Source organism: Talpa occidentalis, unplaced genomic scaffold (genome assembly GCF_014898055.3).
Source record: "Talpa occidentalis isolate TD23 unplaced genomic scaffold, MPIMG_talOcc4v2.1 talOcc4.9, whole genome shotgun sequence".
Classification (NCBI taxonomy): Eukaryota; Metazoa; Chordata; class Mammalia; order Eulipotyphla; family Talpidae; genus Talpa; species Talpa occidentalis.
In genome coordinates, this window is record NW_023605305.1 from 35,736,941 (window position 1) to 35,759,479 (window position 22,539).

Genomic DNA, 22,539 nt, shown 5'->3' on the forward strand with positions numbered 1-22,539 from the left:
TTTAATAAGAAAAAATACATATCTTAAAAAGCCAAAATGACCACCGGAATTGGGTTGTACATCACTTTCTAGTAAAAAGGAAAAACAGCCTAGACAGGTGTAATTTATCATTTTTCTGATTTAATATCAAAGAAATATATTAAAATAATAAAAAGAATCCTGAAATCCTCAAAATTTGTAGTGATAAATAGCCCTCCCTGTCTTTATTGCATTATACCTACTAACAGAAATATTGCATGGTGGATTTTGCCAGACAAGGACGATTATTTTCCAATAAAAAGTTGCATATTAAATTCCAGCACAAAAGTGGGTGTCTAATACTTTGGAAATCTTTTATGGTTTGCCAAGGAACACAATTTTAAACTTAACTAATACAAACATATTCCTGGAGTGAACCTACATTAAAGATTTCCATTCAGCATCACCCATTTTCAGAATGCTGTTCTCATATTAAAATATCAGCTAATACTAGTGGTTAACTAAACCAACACTTATTTTTCACAACTCCGGTGTATTTGATAGCTAACATATAAAAGACAATCTACATGCTTCACTCTCATTGGTAGAAATAACATCAACTATAATCTAATAAGAAAGGATCATTTCTGATTTTATATTTTAAAAATCTGGTAGGAAAAAATTCTAAACATTTAATACATAATGGGAAATGTTTTAGAATAAATAAGACATTGATTTGGTGGGGCCAATAACAAAGAAATGGTAAAAGAAAACTTGTAATCTTCCAAGTACGCTGTTGTGCCTCTTAACTAATGAAAATGATATTTATTACATTAGAACATTTCAACCTTAAAATTAGTTACATGCTTTATTTTAAAGCAAGAACTTTCCTGACAATTATGTAAAATCATGGAATAAAACAAATGTGGTTTTATACTTTCTTATGTAATCATTTATGCCCTGGTGGGTAATAAACATAACTTTAATTAGGAATCTATATACTCATATAAATTCACTTGTGCCTGAATAAATGCTTTGTAATATGTAGCTAACAAGTCATTCAAAAACATGCATTTACAGATAAAGCTAGATGAAAGGTTTTTATTTTTTGTTTAAAAAATTTTAAAAATTATTTTATTGTTTAAAATATTTTAAAAATTATTTTACTGTTTAAAATTGTCAGTCATTTACATGTCTTTATAACTGCGGGGATATTTTCACCCCTCAATATGTGCACATGCTTTACTCACCTCCACCAAACCTCTCATGCCAATATCATAATTTAGGCATTTTATTTTTAAAAAACTTGCAAAAATTATAAATACGTCAAGATCCTGGACAATAGAATGTACTTGTTAGGTTGTTTATATACATGATCAGATATGAAATAAAAAGGATATCCAACAGAAAGGTCATTTAGGAACTGAAGAGTCCTTGAAATTACAAGCTCACATCGTCCCCAGTATTTAAGGTTTGTAACACTAAACATGAAAACAAAAAGGTTTATAAGTATTTGCTTGAACAGGGAGAAAATGGAATTCCATATACATTCATTATATGATAGATAACTTACAAGTAACTCACAAAGTTAAAAGCAAGTTTAAATGCCACTATTTCTTTACAACATAGTTTTTAGTATATTTTTTACACTTTAAACAATTATATATATTCAATATACTGTGAAACACGGCTCTCTAAATTCTAGAAATTTAATTTTACAGATGAAAAAAATTGCCTAAGTGTTTAACAGAAGAGACGTTATGTTTGTATCACAAACAAACGAATTAGGGGAGCAACAGCAGGAGTTACAAAGAAGTCAAATAGAGGCTCACAGCTACTGCCAAGAAAGGAACCATCAAACTTGTGGCTCCAAAACACATTTCTTATGATGATGATTTTTATTATCTCTGCAAGCAAGGCACAGCTGTCTATCAGTCAGAGTGGGATGCCAAGTAGAGGTACACAAGTTTAGGCTAAATGTGCAAAGTATGTCTATGACTAGAAAGTACTTAATTCTGCTAATATCATAAGGATAATTTAAGGACAGTTTCCTGGATGTCTCTGAACTCAGCCTTAGGTTCTGGTTAGAACCTTGTCTTCAGGCAATCAAACTACTTGCAAAGATTCCAATTTGGAGTATCACTTAAATTGGTCTTTGAAATTTGTTATTTTCTTTTTTTTAAAAAAGTGCTGCCTAGTTGACCTGAAGAGTCAAAGTCTGTAAACTTTTTAAAACTATGTCTGTGGCTGTAGTAACACCTTGACAAAAAAATGTCTTTTGGATGGTGAATTCTAAAAACGTGAAATTAAGTTTCAATTACAAATACTACCTTACTAAGAATTAAAGTGTTATTTCTAAACTCTTTTATTGAAAAAGTTTATCAAGAGATTTAAACACAATAAAAAGATCTATTAGATTCAAAGCGATAATGAAGAAAAAGCAAAGAACTTTTAAAGCAGGAACTCACATTTTTGTCATGAATGTTTCCAGAACATGGTTGTCATCTGTTATTCCTAAGACTTCTGACATACGGGCATATACCTGCAGGAAAACATTTAATTGGTAAAAGCTTTTTCATTAACACATTTTCAAAATATTATTCATATTAAATGAATGCAGGATTTAACACACTGTTTTCATCCACACCGAAGTAAGAGTTAAACAAATTTATACTTTAAAAGCTTTAGCCTATGAAACACATACACATCTCATGACACACACACTCACATACTCACTTTACTCCAACACTCATTTTTTTTCCTCAAAGTGACAGATCTTTCTCAAAGATGGGAGTATGTATTCAAAGGGTTGGAAAGTGGAGTGCCTCAACTCCAACATTTTCAAAGTTGTTATCCCCTATTTCAGCACATCACCAAATAATTCATGATTGTTAGCCAGTTATAAAAATTAGTATATAAAAAATAAAAGGGAGTTAAATAATTTATAGAAATTCTCCTCAAATATCTCTCAATTAAGCTCCCCCAAATATAGAGATAGGTCTTACTGTCCATGCTGAAATCCCAGGCTCAGGGATTCTCTGCTGAATACATCAGGGCCTGGGAATCCACTAAGCTTCCAATTAGGGAGTGTTGGTTGTAGAGTTTGGGGTGCAAATTTCAGTTCCAACCCAAGCTACATTGAGCTTATAAATACATAATCCTACTTCAAGTGGGAAAATGCCACTGGCAGCCAATAGAATATTCTCTAATAGCCTGGCAAAGCTGAGAGGTGGGTTGACACCTCCATACTCCCTGATGCTCTGGTGTGATTCCAGGTTATCCCTGCCAGACACCAGCTGTATGGGATTTCTCTTCTGTGATTTGATCCCATGTGATTGTGTGTTCTCTCACTTTCTGCTGATGATCTTCTGGTACGGTAACTTAGCTTTTACTCCTTCTCCTCTGCCTTTTGCTTTTTATAAGTAAACATCACCTTGATATACTGTCACACATCATGACGGTAGTAAAGATAAAAGTCACAGGGTACAACAAATCACCCAGAGTTACAGAGTAATACAGGGGAGGAAATAGGATTATACAGGGGAGATCACTGTGGGGAATCTTGTATTTGGATTCTATAGGGCTATTCAAAACAGAAGCTTGTGTTCCAGGCTTTCAACCTAAGTCCTATGACGAAAGCTCCGGGTTAGTAGAGAGAATCAAAGGGAAAGGAAGGGGCAGGGAAGGAGAAGGAAAGACGGGGTCGAGGGGAAAAGTAAAGAAAAGTAAGACTGAGATTCAAATTCCTGTTGCCTCGTCTAGTGACGAGGCCCTACGTAAAAGCACTTCAATTACTGTATCTGTGACTTTGATTACTGTACAATTGCTGTATCTGTGACATGAGAGTAGGCCTTCCCCTCTTATAAGATCGAAATTATCACTCTATAAGATGTTGGGGGTGGGTGGGCAGAAGAGAGATCTAGGGTGCAAGAACTTAGGAAAGTTAGTTACCACTATCTTCAATGATTAAAAACCTTTAAGCACATAGATGGCTCAAAGCAAGAATGGTATATAGAAAGAGCAGTTTGCCTTATCTCACTATGACCCAAAATTTCTCTCATGGATGGAACTGAATCGGATCCCTTGGAAAATCTGATATTGGTATGATTAATGGCACACAAAACCTTTCATAACTTGGCTCCAGACTACCTCATCTTCCACCATTTCTCTTAGCCTAAAGTCACAATGAAAGGCTGATGGATCACTGAGGCCTCTCAGGCAATTTCAGATCTCTATGAGTTCATGTGCTGTACATTTTGCCTGAATCAGCCTCCTTCTTCCTCTTTCCCTGACTCCATTCAAAAGCCATCTCCTCTGAAGCCTTCCTAGCCTTCACAGGTAGAACAAGTTGCACCTATAGAATCTGGCCCATTCCTCTATTGTGGAACTTTTCACACTGCACTTGTTTTGGTGTACATCTCCCCACTACACTAATTATATTTTTGTAAAATCAAATTTTATATTTTTAAGACTTTACAAATGCTATTTATATAGCAAAGCTCAGAATTAAAATAAGTTTGACTCTACTCACGCCACATTGAATAATAAAAAGACAATAACTAAAATGTGATTTTAAACATTTAAGACATGTTAACATTTAAAATTTTTTTTTATAGACTGTTCTTAGAAAGAAGTTTTCTGTCATGTCCCTGACACTCAAGAAAAGAGAAAGCTAGGCAAGCAGTCTGTTGTACTTTGCTGTCAAAACAGTCTCTCAAAGCATCTGATTTGAACCCAATAAGATACTAGAAAAAAACAGTCAACATTGACACATGGCAGTGCTTTAATCCACAATTATCCTTGTAACTTGCACCATTCCTTTTATCATCCATTAGCTTTGATTCCCATTATCCCATCTAGAACTGTGTCAACGCTTTCGTCCCTAGGGATTTCTCTCCACTACTAGGACCTGACAGTCAAGCTTGAGTACTAAACAGGATCATTACCTCTTAAATCCACTTATCTGATCTACTGAATAGTAAATTGAAAAGCTCATTAAGAGCAACAATCTGATTTGTTTTCATGTGTGACAGGGTCATTTAAAATCAATGTATGATTACTGCATTTCTTTTAAAAGACTGTCTCACATTTTCCATGGCACCTTATCATTTAGAGAACATATAGATAATATGTAAATGTCTTCAAATACTTGGAATTTAATTATACCATAGACAAACAGGTTGGGGATGAGAAGTAATCTGTACTGTAAGGAAATATGTCTAAAATTGTGTTTATCATGAGGAAAAAGTCAATGAAGTTTTCTACAGAAAAAAGTGTAACACAATATTTAGGTGTTCTCAGTGTTTCTTAAAACAGCTACCACTTTACCAAAAAAAAAAAAAAGAATTGACAGCAAGAAGAAATGACATCACAACACCATTTTCAGGAGGGAGAGAGCAGTTGGCACAAGAATGCAAGATGAGAGAAACTTTCATTTCATAGATTTCTAACCTTTTATTTTAGAATCAATTAAAATAATTTGATTACAGAGAAAAATAAGCTAAAATGTAAGAAATAAAAGAGACCAAGTCCATTTGCAATGTCCATCCTTCTCTGAAGGACACAATGAAGTTGTTTATGAATTCCACATAACCAGAGGAGATATACTGTAACCTAGTTTTTGCCAGTAAGTCTGTGTCTTCCTCCTTCTCTCTCTTCTATCTTAGTATGTTTGTATTTCTCTAGTAGAGGACAAGATCCCTGAGGGCAGAGATGATGTTCTTTTAGCTCCTGTGCCCAACACCTGATAAATGGTTGTTAAATGAACACAAAGAATGTACTGTTAAGATACACATTTGGGCTGATTCCATTTCATTCATAAATTCTTAAGCAAAGAAGAACAACCCCCAAAGATGATTTTTAACATAGCTTTTTTTCTGTAAAAACAATTTATCCAAAATTCCACTCATCAGAGATGACCACTAGTAAACTTTTATTATTTAAAAAGACATGGTTTTAATTTAAAATAATTTTACTGGGAGAAGTTCTCCTATAGATTCAATAAGAACATCTCTCCTTCTTTGAATGCTCAGAGCACGCAATGTTGCCTGTTCTTTAGTGGCACTTCTCACATAATAAAATATGACTCTGTGGTAGTATTTTCCATTTGGCTATGGGTTTCTTCCATGATTCAAGCACCTGCTGCCTGAGTGCAGAAGTACTTAGAACATCGTCTTGATAAACTTGGCAATGTAGGAAAAGCATAGGTTTTGGTCCAGTGATATCTGGATTTGAATTCTGGATCTGCCGTGGCCTATGTATTGCTTAAAATTTCTAAATCGTGGTTGCCTATCTGTAAAATAGGAGTAACAATACCTACTTTCTGGGCTTTTGGGGAGATAAAATGATGATACTTAACATAGTGCCTGGCACTTAGTAGCTGCTCAACAAATGCTGCTTCCCTTCCTATCCTCTTTCATGAATCCTTTCTCACAGTAGTGCTAAGTTGTCAGCACAACATTTTTAAGAGAAGGCTTGTTACATAAAAGATAATGGAAAGTAGCGATTAGATTTTCACATGGTACAAAGATGGTTAAAACAAATGATACCTTAAAATAAGTATTTACTTTGAAATCTTTATGTGTATATTCAGTAAATTAGCACATTTTAATCACAGTCTGAAATGCTTTTTTGCTAAAAGCATAAAGTTTCCAAATTTCTTGATATAAAACTAAGTTATTTCTACTTTTAAAAAGGACTGTCTTCTTAGAAACCAGAAAAATCACCCATTTAACCAGTCATCCATCTCTCTAGCTTCTGAAATACAAGAAGTCATTAGAAACAAAGAAATTGCCATCATTAAGGATTTCAGAAGGCATGCTCCTAAAACCCTGTCTTAATATGTTTATTTTTTTCTTTTTATCTTACTGTGAAGGTCAATTCAGAAAAAGGCTTTATATAATACTTCAATACATTCTCTAATGTCTCAACTAACCAAATGACAAATTGCCTGTGCATATGCAGGTAGTCAAAATGATTTTATATCTGGTTTTTAAAGTGGAAGCCAGATAAGAAAACCAGATGAGGGAATAAACATACAAATAGCAATAAGATTTTGAGTTGCAAATTTAATTTAATAAAGAATAAAAGCATGTGAGTGATAATTTTTTAAATTGCTTTTTTTTCCAATCCTAATCTTTGATCTCGGTATCTGCAGCGTTGTCTCTAACATTCTGGTTATAACTTTGAAGAAACTAATTATGTCAATCCTTAAATTTGAAGTAGATTACAGAACTGGGAAACCCAGAATATTAGTTCCTAAAGGTTGTATGGATATATAATGACAGTCACAGAAATTCAATAACAGCCCTCTATGAAATGCACTCAAAAGCTCCACATGAAACAAATTAAAAAGAACAATGAATCTCTCATTCTGTGCAAATAAGAAAATAAGAGAAAACACTGGTTCTATAGGTTTTCATAAGAGTTGTTATAATGAATTAAGATTTTGGATAATGAATCTTCAGAAAATTACAGTAAGCTAATACCCTTAGGCTTTCTATAAATGTTTAAGATGTTATAACTTCTCAAGAGCTTTAGTATATTATAAGCAGGCTCCATGCAGAAAATTAGCAGTTGTGGAAATGAACAACGAAGTATTCTGTCATCAGATGATTTGCTTTCCTGGCTCAATTTATTCTCAAAAAATCATTCATTAATACAGAATATTACAAAATTGAAAGGATTTCCAACAACTGTGTATTCTAAAGTACTGTTTCAATCTATTTGAAATGACTTATCTATCAAGATTTTTAACTGGTTGTAATTCAGTAAAACAAAACCAGAGAGAATCCAATATAATGAAAACATTAAAGTTACTTAGGAACAGAATTTTGGACCTTAGTGGGAACCCAAACCTTATGAGTAAAAACCCAATTCCATATTTTTGTATTTGGCTTCAACTGCCCTTGAGGTCCATGTTGTGCTTTCTAAGAAAGACCCCATCAAAGTGAAAAGTAAGGGAGGAGGAGAAGTAGTATATAAAGGGGAACTAACAGAGCATTTAATGACCAGATCTAAACTGTCTGTAACTAAAGACACTGATGCGTTTTCATTAACATTTGAAGCAGAATTAAAAAAAACACAATCATCACAATTAACGTATGACTACAATACAAGAATGGTACAAACATCATTGCTGCATTTTAAATACACAAAATTAGTGATACTAGATAGAGCCACATTAATTAATTAAAATAATATCACGAAATATAGGACCATAATCAGGTAAAAAAATCTTTCGCCCTAATTTAATTTTTAAAAACTAAGAAATCAAGTGATAAAAAGTTAGGAATCTGCTGGCCTCATTCAGTGGAATTGAGAATGGCATCAGATAAAGATGGCTTTGGAGTATAAAATAAATATGAACGTCAAGTATTTATTTCAACTGGACTATCTGAACCCACCATCTGTGGTGGCCATCTTGCTAAGGGACATGTACCTAGCAAATCTCTTAAGAGGCATTCCCAATCTGCTTGAATAAGCTATTGTATAAGAAAACTTGGAGCGACCACTTTGGCCTCACATTTCCTTCGTTCCACATCCTGTGGCACAAAGCATGAACTCAGCAGGCTGGGGTGCAGGGCTGCCTGCTGCCTTGTGATAATCCCCTCTCCCAGTAGGGGCCTCCACTGATGCATGGCTAAGAACATGCTTCCTCTTTTGCTTGCACCCCAGTGGGGTTCCCATTCCTAACTTGGGCCCAAATCCAGGCTGCTAAGGAAGGGCTCCAGATGCTGCCAGAGATATTTTTGGATTAGTTTCTAAACAATAATTTATTAGGAAGAGGAATATAGGTATAGTGTGAAAACCAGCAATACTGGCAATTTTGGAGAGATTCTTTCCTTCCCACCCCCAGTCAGATCTAGGGTCTAACTACCACCTGTTCAACAGAAGCTGGCTGTTTGCCTCTTTTTCCTTCAGGGAGCCACCGACTAAGGATCTTCACCAGCATGAACCTAATGTCTCCCGACAGGCCTTCACTAGCCAAGAGGGACCCAGGTTGAGTGCACCAGTTATTGGTCACAGGATACACAGCCCATAGCACGACTCCTGTGGTGCAACCAGCTGAAAGCCAACTAGAGAAGCTGGGGAGTGCACATTTGTCCTGACACGGCTTTGCTCCTGCCGGCTGCCAACTCTCTCCATGTCTGGGGCCAAACTTCTGTTAAACTAGTCTTCTGTGGCTAAAGCCATAGTAAAGCCCTGGATAATATATTACGAGAAGCTGACCATGGCTTTGGCACAAAGATATTAGAAGAAGGCTTGATTAATTTTGGCAGGAGGTTTTGTGGGGACATTTCAGACCTTTTATTTATAATTCTTTGTAGTAGCATATTTACAAAATGACATGATTGGATTTGGGAGCAAGAAAGTTGATGCTGGTTGAAGTTTCTGAGAGGGTGATGGTAGAAGACTGTTTAATTCCACCTACCTCTCAAAGGTGTCAGCCAGAAACACATTCTGGCACAAGAGATACATGTGTCATAGCTACTGTTCAATAGCAGATGCTTTTCAACAGAGACAAACTTTCTCTTTTCAGGTATGAATAATTGGATAGAATTGGCTACTTCAGAAATGTTCTAAACAAGAAACCTAGGCCACCTGCACACTATATATACTAGACAGAGTCTTTGCAGGTAATACTGCTTATTAGCTGACTATTAAACATTTGGTTATAAAACATGCACACTGCAGGATTATCCAGCACAGGGGAAAAGGGAACAAACACAACGCTCCCCTACACTTATCCCTGTGAACATGTATCTATTGTAGTAGTATGTATCTGGGGCTGTGGTGAAATAGGCATGAAGACTGGTGACTCACTACAATAACCAGCAATTCAACTCACCTTAACTATTTTCCAAGCCTTCTCTGGAACTCTGGACACATCATTCCTCAGGCGTACAACCTAAAAAGCACAGAGTTTAGGGACCGGCTACCTGATGTCAGGGATAAGGGAAGAGCAGAAGAGGCCTGGCCAGTTTCAGATACATGGAGAATATGGCTCAGGATCTTTGTAATTCTAAGGACTTTGAGTTTATTCTGCAGGCCATGAACAGAGGCACAGTGAAGGCTTTTAAAAGCCTGGATGTGGTCATACCGATCACAAAAACAATTCAAGAAACCAGTTACTGAAGGTTAGTCCCCCCTCGAAGAAACAAATGATAAATAATGTTTGACAAAACAATTTTTTTTAAAAGATTTATTTATTTATTTATACAAGCACTGGGTACAGTCAGAAGCGCAGGAGGGTGAGAGAATTCACCAGAGCCAGAGTGGGGAGCAGAGCAGGCAGAAGGACCGAAGTACACTGCTGAGGGGAGCAGTGAGCGGCAGGAGAGGTCTGCGTGCCATGTGGGGCCCTCCTCCGGTGGCCGGGGAGCAGTGGGGATCGAACCGGCGCCGCAGAGGCTGCGGGCAGCTTCGCAACCCAGCGCTCAACCGCTGCACCACTGGGGAGGCCCTTGACAAAACAATTTTTTAAGAATTTCCTTAGTGCTTTTTTTTTTATGAGGCACTCTCATTATATGTGTATGACAACTGGGGCTTTAGTAGGTCAAGTCATCTTTTGATAGGTAAAATTACACTTTAATAAATGCAACTCATTTCTGCAGTCATTCAGAGGATAAGTAAATTGTATGGAGTCTTCCACCACTAATTCTTATACACATATGCTTCCCCAAATCCTCTAAAAGTACACGAAATTATAATTATAGTGAGTGTTAAGACCTTTACTAGGTCTCCTTTCTTCACTTCTAATGGTATTTTGTTTCATTTTATTCATACATGTTTCCTACAAATAGTATTCTATTTCTATCCCACACTGTTTCTTTAAAATAGGTCCCATTTTCTACATCCAAAACAACGTTTACACCTTCCTCCTAAGATATACTCAATGCTCTGTCCCCCTGGAAAGAACAACCTAATACAAGAATTAGAGGAGTAATGGTCCGAGGGATTAAAATCAACTGTTTTCACTAGATTCTCAAATTTTATCAAAAAATGTAGTTCCTATAGTCCTTTGTACCTTTTAATTTCTGTCTCTCATACTAGTTCAGTTAATGAAAATTTTAACTTACACCAAATACAATGAATGAGTTAACCTTCTGATGGTCTATTAATATCTTCAAACACTAATATATACTTTTTCTGAATTGGCAATCTCTGTAGCAATATGCTAAATCCTATTTTCATCCTAGTCTTTTTGTTCTACATTGGAAATTAGTACACTTCTACATTGGAAATTAGTACAACATATGCAAAAACCCAATTGCTGGGCCAAGACAATACATAGTTGCCCAGGAAGTATTTTCTTCTATCAGTGTTTTCTTCTATCAGGTTTATTGAATATATTTTAGGTAACTTCAACTAGGAGCAAACATAGAATGGAATGTGTAGTGCAATAAACATGGAGTTCTGACCAGATTCTGCTCCTTGTTACCTTAGCACAGAGCAGATACATAATGAGCATTCAATAACTTTTTTATTTATGAATTTACTCTATAATTCCAGTTAAATTATATAGTATAGACCCAGTAAGAATAACAAGGACCTGCCTTTTAAATATGAATATAATATCAATCTGCTGCTAGATTTGGGTTGAGTTGTTTCTCCTACAATAGGACGGATTATATAAAATATTGAGGATCTAGCTTAGTTTTCCTGGGTATCCAGAATTGGAAGTCCAATCTGTAGTCATATAGGTCATGTTTTAGCTTGGGAAATAAAACTGCAAATATGGGGGTGAAACCTGTGATGTTACTCTTATCAACCATTACACTTAAAATAGATCATGCCTGGACTCTTACCTAAATACAATACAATATGGTACAGTGGAGAGCAAACTTGGGTTTAGATGAGGATGATTTGGTTAAAACCCAGGCTCTGCTAATAAACAAGTTTTTAACCTTTCTGAAAATTTTTTCATATCCTAAAATGAAGATAATCATAGCCTCTAAATAGAATATTATTGAGAAGACTAAATGAGAAAATGTAATGAATAACTCCAGAAAGTAAAAATATAATACAGGTTAGATTAAGATTGAAGATAAAACATATTCTCATTCTACATTACCTGAAAATACAAAATTAGTAACTTCCAGTATGGATGACATTTTAATAGCCAGTTTCTAGAACTTTAGGAACTTCAGGAATGTTATGGATGGAGAATATTGTGTAAGGCAGCTGCACAGCTGGGGAACACATGTGGGTTACAGTCCATGTCTCATAAATGCAAATGACAGTAAGAAGGATAGTTGAGAACGGGGAGCATCAAGCATGAAAACATTTGTAATGAGTCAAGAAAGTGAGCCTAGAGGAAGCATGGAAGGAAGTAGGCATACCTCAAGAATAGACTGTAAGAGTCCCAAGACTGAAAAGAAAAGGTTAAAACAAAAACTGAGATTTGTAATTCTTGGCAAATAAAATGCACCGGTGTACCAAGCTCCTTCACATATTTCGGCATGGTCTATCATTTTACAACTTTTCTCATCAAAAGGAGGAGATTGTGCATGGAAACATATCTAATTTTGTAGTGGGAGTCAATCAGAAAATGTAATTCACATTGGAGAAAGTTGTTTCAAAGCCAACTTTGCTTAAGCACATCTATTCAGTAAAGCAAGGGATACTGGCGCTGGGGAGTCACGCAGGCCTAGGGGAAAACAAAATCCCAATAAGTATGCCAAATGTGCTTTTATATTTCAGAACTCCTTCAACAGAAACATTATGGGGAGATAAAAATTAGGAAAACACTGAACTTAACTAATTCAAAATGTTGAAAAAATATTTTGCATTTATGTTTTATAACCAAGTGCTTTTCCCACATTTGTCCCAAGGCAGCAGATGAAGCACTATATTCACCATTGCTAATACTAGCAATTGGAACATGCTCTTTGGCAAGGCAGAAATAAGATAATTGTTCAACATAGGCTGGCTTTTCAGAAATACTGGAAGCATTGCCTGTAATTATAGACATCTGTCACTGCTAGCCACTCAGTACTAACCCTGACATCAATATACAACCATAGCACTAAACTGCCTGCAGGCATAGCAATGGAGACCAGATACGCTAGGCAGGCAATCATCTGCTTCATCCAAACTATCTGTCAAAGGTTCCCAACCACAAATAGCTCTTACATTTTGTATCCTTAGGATAATATGTTGATTTATTTTAGATTCTCTAATATTTACAGTCTAGGCCATCTACTAAAATAAAGAAACAAAACTTATGGCTAATGGAGGCAGTTACTGTTCACAGTCATCATAAAAGGTCATAGCTCAACCCTCAAATGTTAAAAATTGATGGCAGCTTTAACCATGCGCTATCATACAGATGTTTCCTTTTGTAGAGGCAATTATTTTCAATAGCAATTCAAAATGGTAAATACAATCTTTCATCAGCAAGTATGTTGCCACATTGATCTAATAGAAACGCTCATATTTTAAAGCCTTTTTGAGAAGTAAAGATAAGTTTCATTGTTGAGTACTGAAGAATCCAGATTGTCAGTTTGGGTTTAGCTGTACATATAGAACTGTACCTGGTAACATTTTTTACATATACAAATGATGTGATGTCTAAAAACGAGGAAACAATATTGAAGGATAAAACACTTGCTTAATGAATGAGTCAACTGACACATAATCTTGCTGGGTGTAAAACTTATTGAACATGTGTGTATGTACATTCACATCTTTAAAAGCCCAAAGACATGCTGTAGTTTTAAATGTCTCTCTCGTTTTTCTTTTAAGCAGAGAAGCAAGCTGACAATTATTAGACATTTAGACTAATTAGGAATGAACACTCACAATGATCATAATGTGTTACTAAAAACCCAGATATTTCTTGGTCTGATCACAATAGCCTTGCTGAAGAAAAACTATTAATTACTGACAGACAGTTAGCTTACAAGTGAGCTGCATCTTAAAAACCTCTTTTAAAATACAATTGCTAAATGCCTTACAGTGCTGTAATGTGAGACAGGTTCAAATCTTATTACTTCACTGAAATTAAAACCTAAGTTTTAATACTGTTCAAGTCGAACAATGATTCCACACTTTATTGCTTTTGAAATCCCTTGATGATCATAGGAAAAAATGCCCCCGAGAAAAAAAGACTGTTTTCGATAAACAGAAAATACAGTTTGCACTCTTAGCCTCTTTGTCATCACAAAAAAAGGATTTAATGCCAATTCTTTAAAAAAAGACTTTTTTTCCCACAAAATGTGCACCTTGTGTGCCATTTGTAAAATCAGTTCACTTTCTTTTATTTATTACTGCAGCGCGGCAAGGCAATAAAGAAGCTACCGATAGCTAATAAATTACATGCCTTTTAAAACAATTCTCTTGCTACAAAAACATGTAACTACAAAGGTTTACATTTACATGGTACATCACATGAAATGTCTATATTTGTGTCCTATTAACTATTTTGGTAAATTGTGGATTTTTACCATATAGTTAATGGGGGGATAAAAAGTGATTCAGAAATGTCGAGGTGATGGAAAATACAAACCTTTGTAATAAACTAGTCTTATGCTATTTGCATTTTCTAAAAATCCTTTCAAAACATATTTAAAAATACATTTTGATTAATTATTTTATGCATCAAAAAGGTATTCAAGATGTTGTAATCATGATTAATTTAAACTTTACTCAGTAAACACTAAGAAAGTACCTACCCCGCCCCTCTGCCCCGTTCTTACAATTGTGCAGACTTTAAAAGGTCAGAGATCCTAGCCGTTAGTTAGAACAAATTATAAAAGGAAAGATCACTGGGTATAAAGCAAAAACACCAAAATCTGTTTCTTAATGTATTTCGTATTTGAAAAAAGCTACAGAAATTTGGTTATTTAGGGAATATAGCAAACATGTTTTGCTTTGTTATGATCTTTTAAAAGAAAATATCTTCATTTATCTATAAGAACTGCCTAAAAATCCTACTTTATGAAAGTAAGTTGTCTCTTTGATTTGTCTATTTGTACAAATGAATTCTGAAATTTCTATTTTCCAGTTCCAGGATTAAATTGTTAAATTAATCAGGGTATTTGCTTAATGCTCTCACCCTCTAATCTCATGATGAGCATGTATTTATGAGCTATTTATGAGGTAGTGTATTGTCTTTTATTATTAATTTCCTCCATTTCCTGTAATAGCTATCATAGCTGTGGCTTTTTTTTTTTTGTTTCATACCTACAAAATCTCAACTTTTTCAATTATGCATGATGAACAATGCTTCAATTTTCAAGGCACAATCAACTTTGTTCCATTTCATCTTTACTTCAAGATGACAATCTACTAAACAAATGAACAAAAAGTCTACACAGCAATACATTTCTCCATCTAGTTCTATTTTTTTCCCTTCTTTAGAAATCAGAATGATTAGATGATAATTAACATGGGAACTTATGGGAGATATCTTTTTTGAAGAATTCAATGAAAATTTAATTTCAGTGTCACAGGGTTTTTTTTTTTTAGAGGGGAATCATTACCATCATAAATAGCATTTTATAAGAATAAATATAATATTTTATGTATTCTATAATATTAGAGAATCCTGGTATATTTCCTAATTTATTTTTTGCTTCTTTTTAATAATAAATGCTCATGTTTGTTGAAACCATGACCTTTTCCCAAATTCTAGCTGATGTAAAAATCATAAAATTCTCAGTTAGCAACCAAGAAAAATAGTTGACAAAATATCTACTTTCTCTATGGCCTCCCTTTTCTCAATCCTGTTCTCATTAACAAATTTTTATTTTAAAGCTGTAAGTACTAGGATTTTCCTCTTTTCAGTTGGAAGAGGACTTATTCACTGTATCTAAGAATGCGCATTCAAAGAAGGTAGGGCAGGTATCATTAACCCCATTTTTCTTTTTCTTTTTTAAGATGGGGAAAATCAAATAGTGGTTAGGTGACTGCTCAAGATTACACAATAAAATGGCTTACTATTTGACAACAATGCTTTCCTGCAATAGGAAAAACATGTATTCACTGACATTTATTCTAGTAAATCCAAATTAAACTTGCTATTGGGTGATATTTCATTCATTTAATGGAAAATAACCTTGAACTTATATATGACACTTATCTGACAGAGTGGAAGAAGTGGGTGGTTCTTAGTACCAATTGAAAGGAGAAGGGGAATCTTAGTTCTATCTTACTTGTTTTGGTATACACAGAACTGAGTGATACCAAAAGAAACCCCAAGTATCACCTGGGAACCCTTCTGGACTCCCCCAAGATTACATTAGGTGTCTTCTTATACATTCCAACTGTTCGTTTTGCATGCCAATCATGGGCCTCATCATATTGAAAGACTGCCTGTTGGCTTTACCTGGTTCTCTACCAGTCTGTGATAGCAGGACTCTCTTTCTCTAGTCAAATTGTGTCCCATTGTTGAGTAGACAGTAGTATTTGTAATTCAATGTGTTTTTTTTTTCCCAGCACCACCAAATAATCCTCCAATTGTCAATGGAGAGTTTAATTCAATTCTGACATTATTTACCCTAGAAATAGTGTCAGATCCCACAGATTAAGGGTTCCTTCACACAAGACTGCCCGTATCAGATGCCACTCAAAAGTCCAGGTTGTCACCTATGTTTCTAAACTGACTGGCTGTAGACAGGAGGTGCCAAGGAGCCTCTCTCTTGGGTTTGATTAATTTGGAAGAGTGGCTCATAGAACTTAGGAAACCATACTACTAACTACTGGTTTACTATAAAAGAATATAACTTGGAACAGTTGGATGGAAGTTAGGTACAGTGCAATGTTTGGGGAAGGACACTGTGGCTTCCACACTGAGTGAGTCACTCCCCCAGAATCTTTATGTGTTCCCTAGCTTGGAAGCTCTCTGAATCTTGTCTTTTTGGCTTATGGAGGCTTCATTGCATAGGCATGATTGGTTAAACCATGTGTCACTAGCACCTGAACTCAGTCAACCTCAAGCTCCTCCCTTTTTATCCAAAGGCCAAGGGATGGGACTGAAAGCTTCTAATCACCTGGTTGATTCCCCTGACAACCAGCTCCCATCCTTAGGAACTTTCCAAAAATCACCTCCTTCATAAACTCAGAGGTAGCTGAAAGGGATTTGTTAAGACTATCAAGATACCCTTTACCAATTATTATTATCTAGAAAATTTTGAGTATTTTAGGAGCTCTGCACCAGAAAAGGGGACAAAGATCAAACACATTTCCTATCACGAATCGTAATGTGACAGTAATTACAAGTATTTGAATAGCAAATGAAAGAATAAAACAGTGGAACTAATCTAGCACCAAATAACACCGTTACAGCTTTTACAAAGTATCTTCTAATTTACAGTCCTTGAAATCTGAACATTGGCTGCTTTTGATCCACCTCCAAATAGAACACTGCTCTAACTAACACCTACTTCAGAAAAATGACTAGAATCAGAATAAAATTTCTCTCCTTTTATCACCGAGAAATCTCATCATCTCACCTTACCTAATCCATACTGAATCAATAAATCAATAAGAAAATAGTTGATGATCTAGCACTAGTTGTACTGACAGATATAAGACAGGTATAGGACATTGTCCCTATCCTCAAGAATCTCAAACTTTGTTAAGAAAATAAGGACATAGCAGAAACATTTAAGGAGCAAAACTGGGACTTATACAGTTGATCATTTAATGGACTTAGAGTGAGAAGTAAAGATAAAAATCTTGTGCATCCCAATTCCTACCGCTGCATCTAAGCAAGTTACTTTATTCTATAACTGGGGTTAAGAACACCTTCATCATTACATTGTTTTGAGGTTTACAAGATATAATTAAAGTTAAAGCACATAATAAACAATGACTGCTACCACTGTTATTGTCATTATTATTTAACTAAACTTTAGTGAATATTATAGAGGTATTAAGAACTTTATGGATATTATTTGAATAGAACACTGTAGGATCCTGGAGGTAGGACAGGGGGAGAAGGAAAAAGAGACTAATATAACATAAAGAGGATGAGTTAGATTCATAGAGGGATGATGTGGGAACTAAAATTGGCAAATAGGTGCTAAAGAATTATGGAGGACTTTAAAAAGAGGAGTGTTGACTTCATGTAGGCAACAGAGAGGTGTTTAGTGGCAAGAGCCTGATGGGTGAAAGTGATGTTTAAGATTTTTCTGACTACAGTCTGTATGATAGATCACAGCTACAGAAGTTAAGCTTTTATTCTTCTTGGACCTTTTGCTGTAGGCAGTACCTAATACTATGTGTTCCAATCTTGATATTCTGATCTTCACAATCATATTACTCTTTGGTTTCTTATTCTTCTAATTCTTTACTTTCAGCTAGAAATTTCCATTCTCCACACATCCTTCAACTGAACATACTCGCTATCTTCACATACTCAGTTTCTTGGAGGAATTCATCTGCTTATAAGAATTAAGATATGTACCAAAAATAACACTGTCCAGGGTTCCAAAAGTATGCATTGAATGTGGAAAAGAAATATCTTTCTGCATAAACTGAATTACTGAACTCAAGCAGTTAGGGTTGGGAATGGAAAAGAACTGTGACAATTTTGTCTCTATTTTCTTAAGAAAGGCCAGGAACTTGGAAGAGATTACTACCTATGTTAATTATGGAAGAATACAGTGTATCAGCTCAATGGCTTTTTGGGGTTCATTATCGTCTCTGATTATGACTCTAAAAACATATACACCAAATATGAGCAATAACCTCAAAGACTAGTGTTGTAGCCCAGTTTTTTCTATTTTTCCTTAAAAACTATTGATAGTTTAGATTATTTTATTCACGGACTTATCAAATCTATAATTTTAGTTTGCCACACTGCTTAGAAAAACAATGTCCAAAGAACACCTGCACCCCTATGTTTACTGCAGTACTATTTACAATAGGTAAGCTATGGAAACAACCCAAATGCCCAAAAATAGATGACTGGATCAAGAAGATGTGGTATATATACACGATGGAATATTACTAAGCAATCAAAAAAGATAAACTCATGCTATTTGCAGCAACATGGATGGAGATGGAAGGGATAATGCTCAGTGAAATAAGCCAGAAAGAAAAAGAAAAATACCAGATGGTTTCACTTATAGGAGGAATGCAGAGGATCCAAATAAGGGATCAGGGGAAAAGAAATTATTATAATAAAGTGAAAGTCAAAATCAACAAGCAACTATATACCAGAGATATTCTAAGGGGGGAGGGGAGATGGGAGTAGGATCAAAACAGGGTGAGAAGAGCACAAGGGTCTATGGTAATGCACATGGGTGAATTGGTAGTGGGAATTTCACGGGAACTATAACTGAGATGAGAAAGCATACATTGTAAAAAAAAATGAAGAACTATGTAAAAAATATATAAAATAAAAAATAAGAATAAAAAAAGAAAAACAATGTCCATAAATTTTGTTATCCACCATAAAAAGAAAAAAATTCCAATTTTCTCTGAACTTAATGTAGGGCTAAGGGGTCACCTGACTTTAAACATTTAAGAAATTTTCAAGTCCTACCAATAACTTTACAAAAAACAAAACAAAACCAAAAAACCAAAACAAGCAAACAAACACAAAACCCTACCACAATAACCCCAGTTACACAGTTTAATTTCCTAGTGGTGTAACAGGCCAATTACTTTCATAATGTTGATTTTGACAGTGTTTGGGTGAGCTGTGCTCTAAAAAAGTGACATATAAATATAGATTATTAACATTTATATGTTAAATGATATATGCTTTTATGTCATTTTATTTATTTATTTTTTATTTATGCAAGTGCTGGGGTACAGGCCAGATACATGGGAGGGTGAGAGGATTCAGCAGAGACAGAGCAGGGAACATAACAGGCAGACTGATGAAACACACTGCTGAGGGAAGCAATGGGGGAGACAGGAGAGGGCTGCCTTGCCATGTGGGATTCTCGCCGGCCGGTGGGGATCAAACCCGTGCTGCAGAGGCTGCGGACAGCTTTGCAGTGTGGCGCTCAACCGCCTGCACCACCACGAAAGCCCGCTTTTATGTCATTTTAACTACTGCATTTTTGGGGTCTGTTTTGTACAGACCACATTTTTGGGTAGTGACAAGGTTAAAAACAAAAAAAAAAAAACAAACAAAAAACATGTGACAGCATAGCCCTTCTATTCTGAGTACAATCCTGAAAAGCTACTAGTGGCCTTAATGTTGACAGACTGAAAGCTTAATGAAAAAACAAGTTAGCTGTTGTAAATTTTTAGAAATAGGCTACACTTACTCTTTTTCTTTCTTTTAAAGTAAAAGCTTTATTTTAACCTTTGGAAAAAAGAAGCAAGGATCAAGTGCCAACAGTTTTTCTCAGGGACTAAAGAAAACAAAATGTCTATAGACTATGAAAGGCTAGAAAAAGGAACTTCACAAGCCAAATGCAGTGCATTCACTTACAACTAAATAAAAAGTACCAGTCCTGATTCCTAAAGATGCAGAACCTCTAAAATATCGAATCACTTTTTGATATAACACTTTTGAAAAGCAATGCAGAAGAGCAAGAACAAGAAGAGTTCAAACCCCCAGTCTCAAGTGTGACTCTGAACAATTTTCTCAACTTCTCTGTGAATCACTTTTCATCTACAAAATGAAGATAAGAATCTTTAAAGTTGTAAAGAGTATTAGCAATAATTAGAGCAAAATGCCTAGTTCAATATCTGGTGAGCAATAGGTACTTCATAAATACTATTTTGATTGAGACCATCAATTGCATATAAGAAAATGACTAAGCTTCTAAAGAACTAGGACTTCTCATTAAATTGTGCAGTGCTTTTTAAGATAAACCATCATTTACATTCAATCACTATTCATCTTTTGCTAATGTATCACACTATGGCCAGCTTTCTATTTGGGCAATTTAATTTTTGATGTCTGAGAAGAAGTAACTAGGAGTGGAAAAAAACATTTTAATTACGTAACATATAACACACTGCACGTAAATTAAAAAGTAACTATTCTCTTGAGGATTAAATGGGAATATCCTAAAAGCATAAGGTTTTTAAAGAGTGGTATGGATTTCTAGCATACTGTGAAAAATTCCCAACCACTTTTAAAGCTTTTTAAAAAACTCCAAAATGGCTGACAGTAGGTAAAGAGAATATAAAAGCAGATGGTTCGGACAGTCTGAATACAAAAAAGCAGGTGTTTAGCAAAACAGAAGCATTTGCCAGTTTGCCAACGCTGCTGGTTCCTGCTTCCACACCCCACTTTCGTCCCCCCCACATCTGCTCACTGGTGCTCATGTGATATGTTCAGTGGACTCAGAGGACTGAGTTGCAACCTGCAAACTGCCTACTGAGATATGTTATTTAAAAAAGGATTTGTTTTTCTTTACAGGCTTTTCACTATTTTAATGTTAGGAAGAAAAATTACCTTTCTTCAAATGAAAATATATTCCCTGGATTTAAGATAATTACTTTTAAAAAGGCATGTTTATAAAGGGATAGTGATGCTTCCTTATGAAACACATTAGTGCAGATAGATACAAACCACTTTAAGCTTAAACCATGTCTGCAGATTATACTCTCTACTGCCTAAGTAGAGTTAAAGAACAAACTGCCATAAATTATCTTCTAGAAACAGAAAGAAAGCAATTACAGTTGTCTCTATCACATGCAGAATCAAGCCACACACTGTTTCTCACAAAATTTCTCATTTCTGTTTTGTGAACAAACCAAACTAGGAACTTCAAAGAAAAATATGATATAATTTAGAAGATAAAATTACAGTAAGTTAAAAGAATAAAATTAACAGTTATGTGTTCAGAGGACCCAGACAGGAAACAAAGTCTTCCCTTTCAGATTTCCTTATGGGTGTGATTAGAGATTTTGAAAAAAAAATTTACTTGGCATCTTAATAGTCACTTGTAAAAAGCAAGCATAATGCAGACATTAATAAATAGGAGTATAGCAAAAGATCCAGGGTATCTTCAAAGGGGTTAAGGATGCTTAGTGTGGGTGTTGGTAGATATAAACTAGGAAGGAGATCTTGCAGAGTGGTCAGGAAAGTTGACCTAAAATATAGCTACATGAATACCAAAAAGGATTAAACTATAACAGTTTTTACAAAACACATAATAAAGCCTCAGACCTGGATTCATATTCATTTATACTATCACAAAATCACATTCTTTAAAAGGTTTTTTCATATAATATTGAAGTTCCGACTATTAGATCAAATAGCTTATTATCTGAAAGATTTTACTCTAGCTGCTCAGAAAAGATAAATCTATCATAGTTTTACTTGTCCTTTCATATTTTTCTTAGTCATTAACACAAAATAGCAAATACTAAAATGTATGTTTGATTTACTGTGCTAAACCAGGGCTTAGCACAACTGATATTTTGGACCAGTAACAGCTAACAAATAACAGCTACCTTAGCACTACTGACATTTTGGGCTGTATAATTTTTTGTGGTGGGGGCTGTCTTATGCACTATAAAATGTTTAGCAGCATCCTAATCTCTATCCAGTAGAGGCTAGTAGCAGCCCTCCCCGAAATTGTGACCACCACCATCTTAAAACATTGTCAAATGTCCTCTGGAAAGTACAATCACACGTAGAAGGAGCTACCGTCT

At 35.1% G+C, this 22,539-nt stretch overlaps 1 protein-coding gene across 6 annotated transcripts in view; it reads right to left on the reverse strand.

The window, feature by feature from the left end:
* The window catches only part of RANBP17 (RAN binding protein 17), a 333,695-nt gene that overhangs the window by 91,247 nt on the left and 219,909 nt on the right, over nt 1-22,539 (reverse strand). For 3 of the 6 annotated variants that reach the window (XM_054691110.1, XM_054691106.1, XM_054691105.1), the window contains exons 15-17: nt 9,809-9,868; nt 2,427-2,500; nt 1,359-1,439 (exon numbers count right to left, since the gene is read on the reverse strand). In XM_054691110.1, coding sequence (XP_054547085.1) covers nt 1,359-1,439; nt 2,427-2,500; nt 9,809-9,868 — 215 coding nt within the window. The remainder of the gene's footprint in view (nt 1-1,358; nt 1,440-2,426; nt 2,501-9,808; nt 9,869-22,539) is intronic. The other 3 variants (XM_054691111.1, XM_054691109.1, XM_054691108.1) reach the window with 1 other exon arrangement.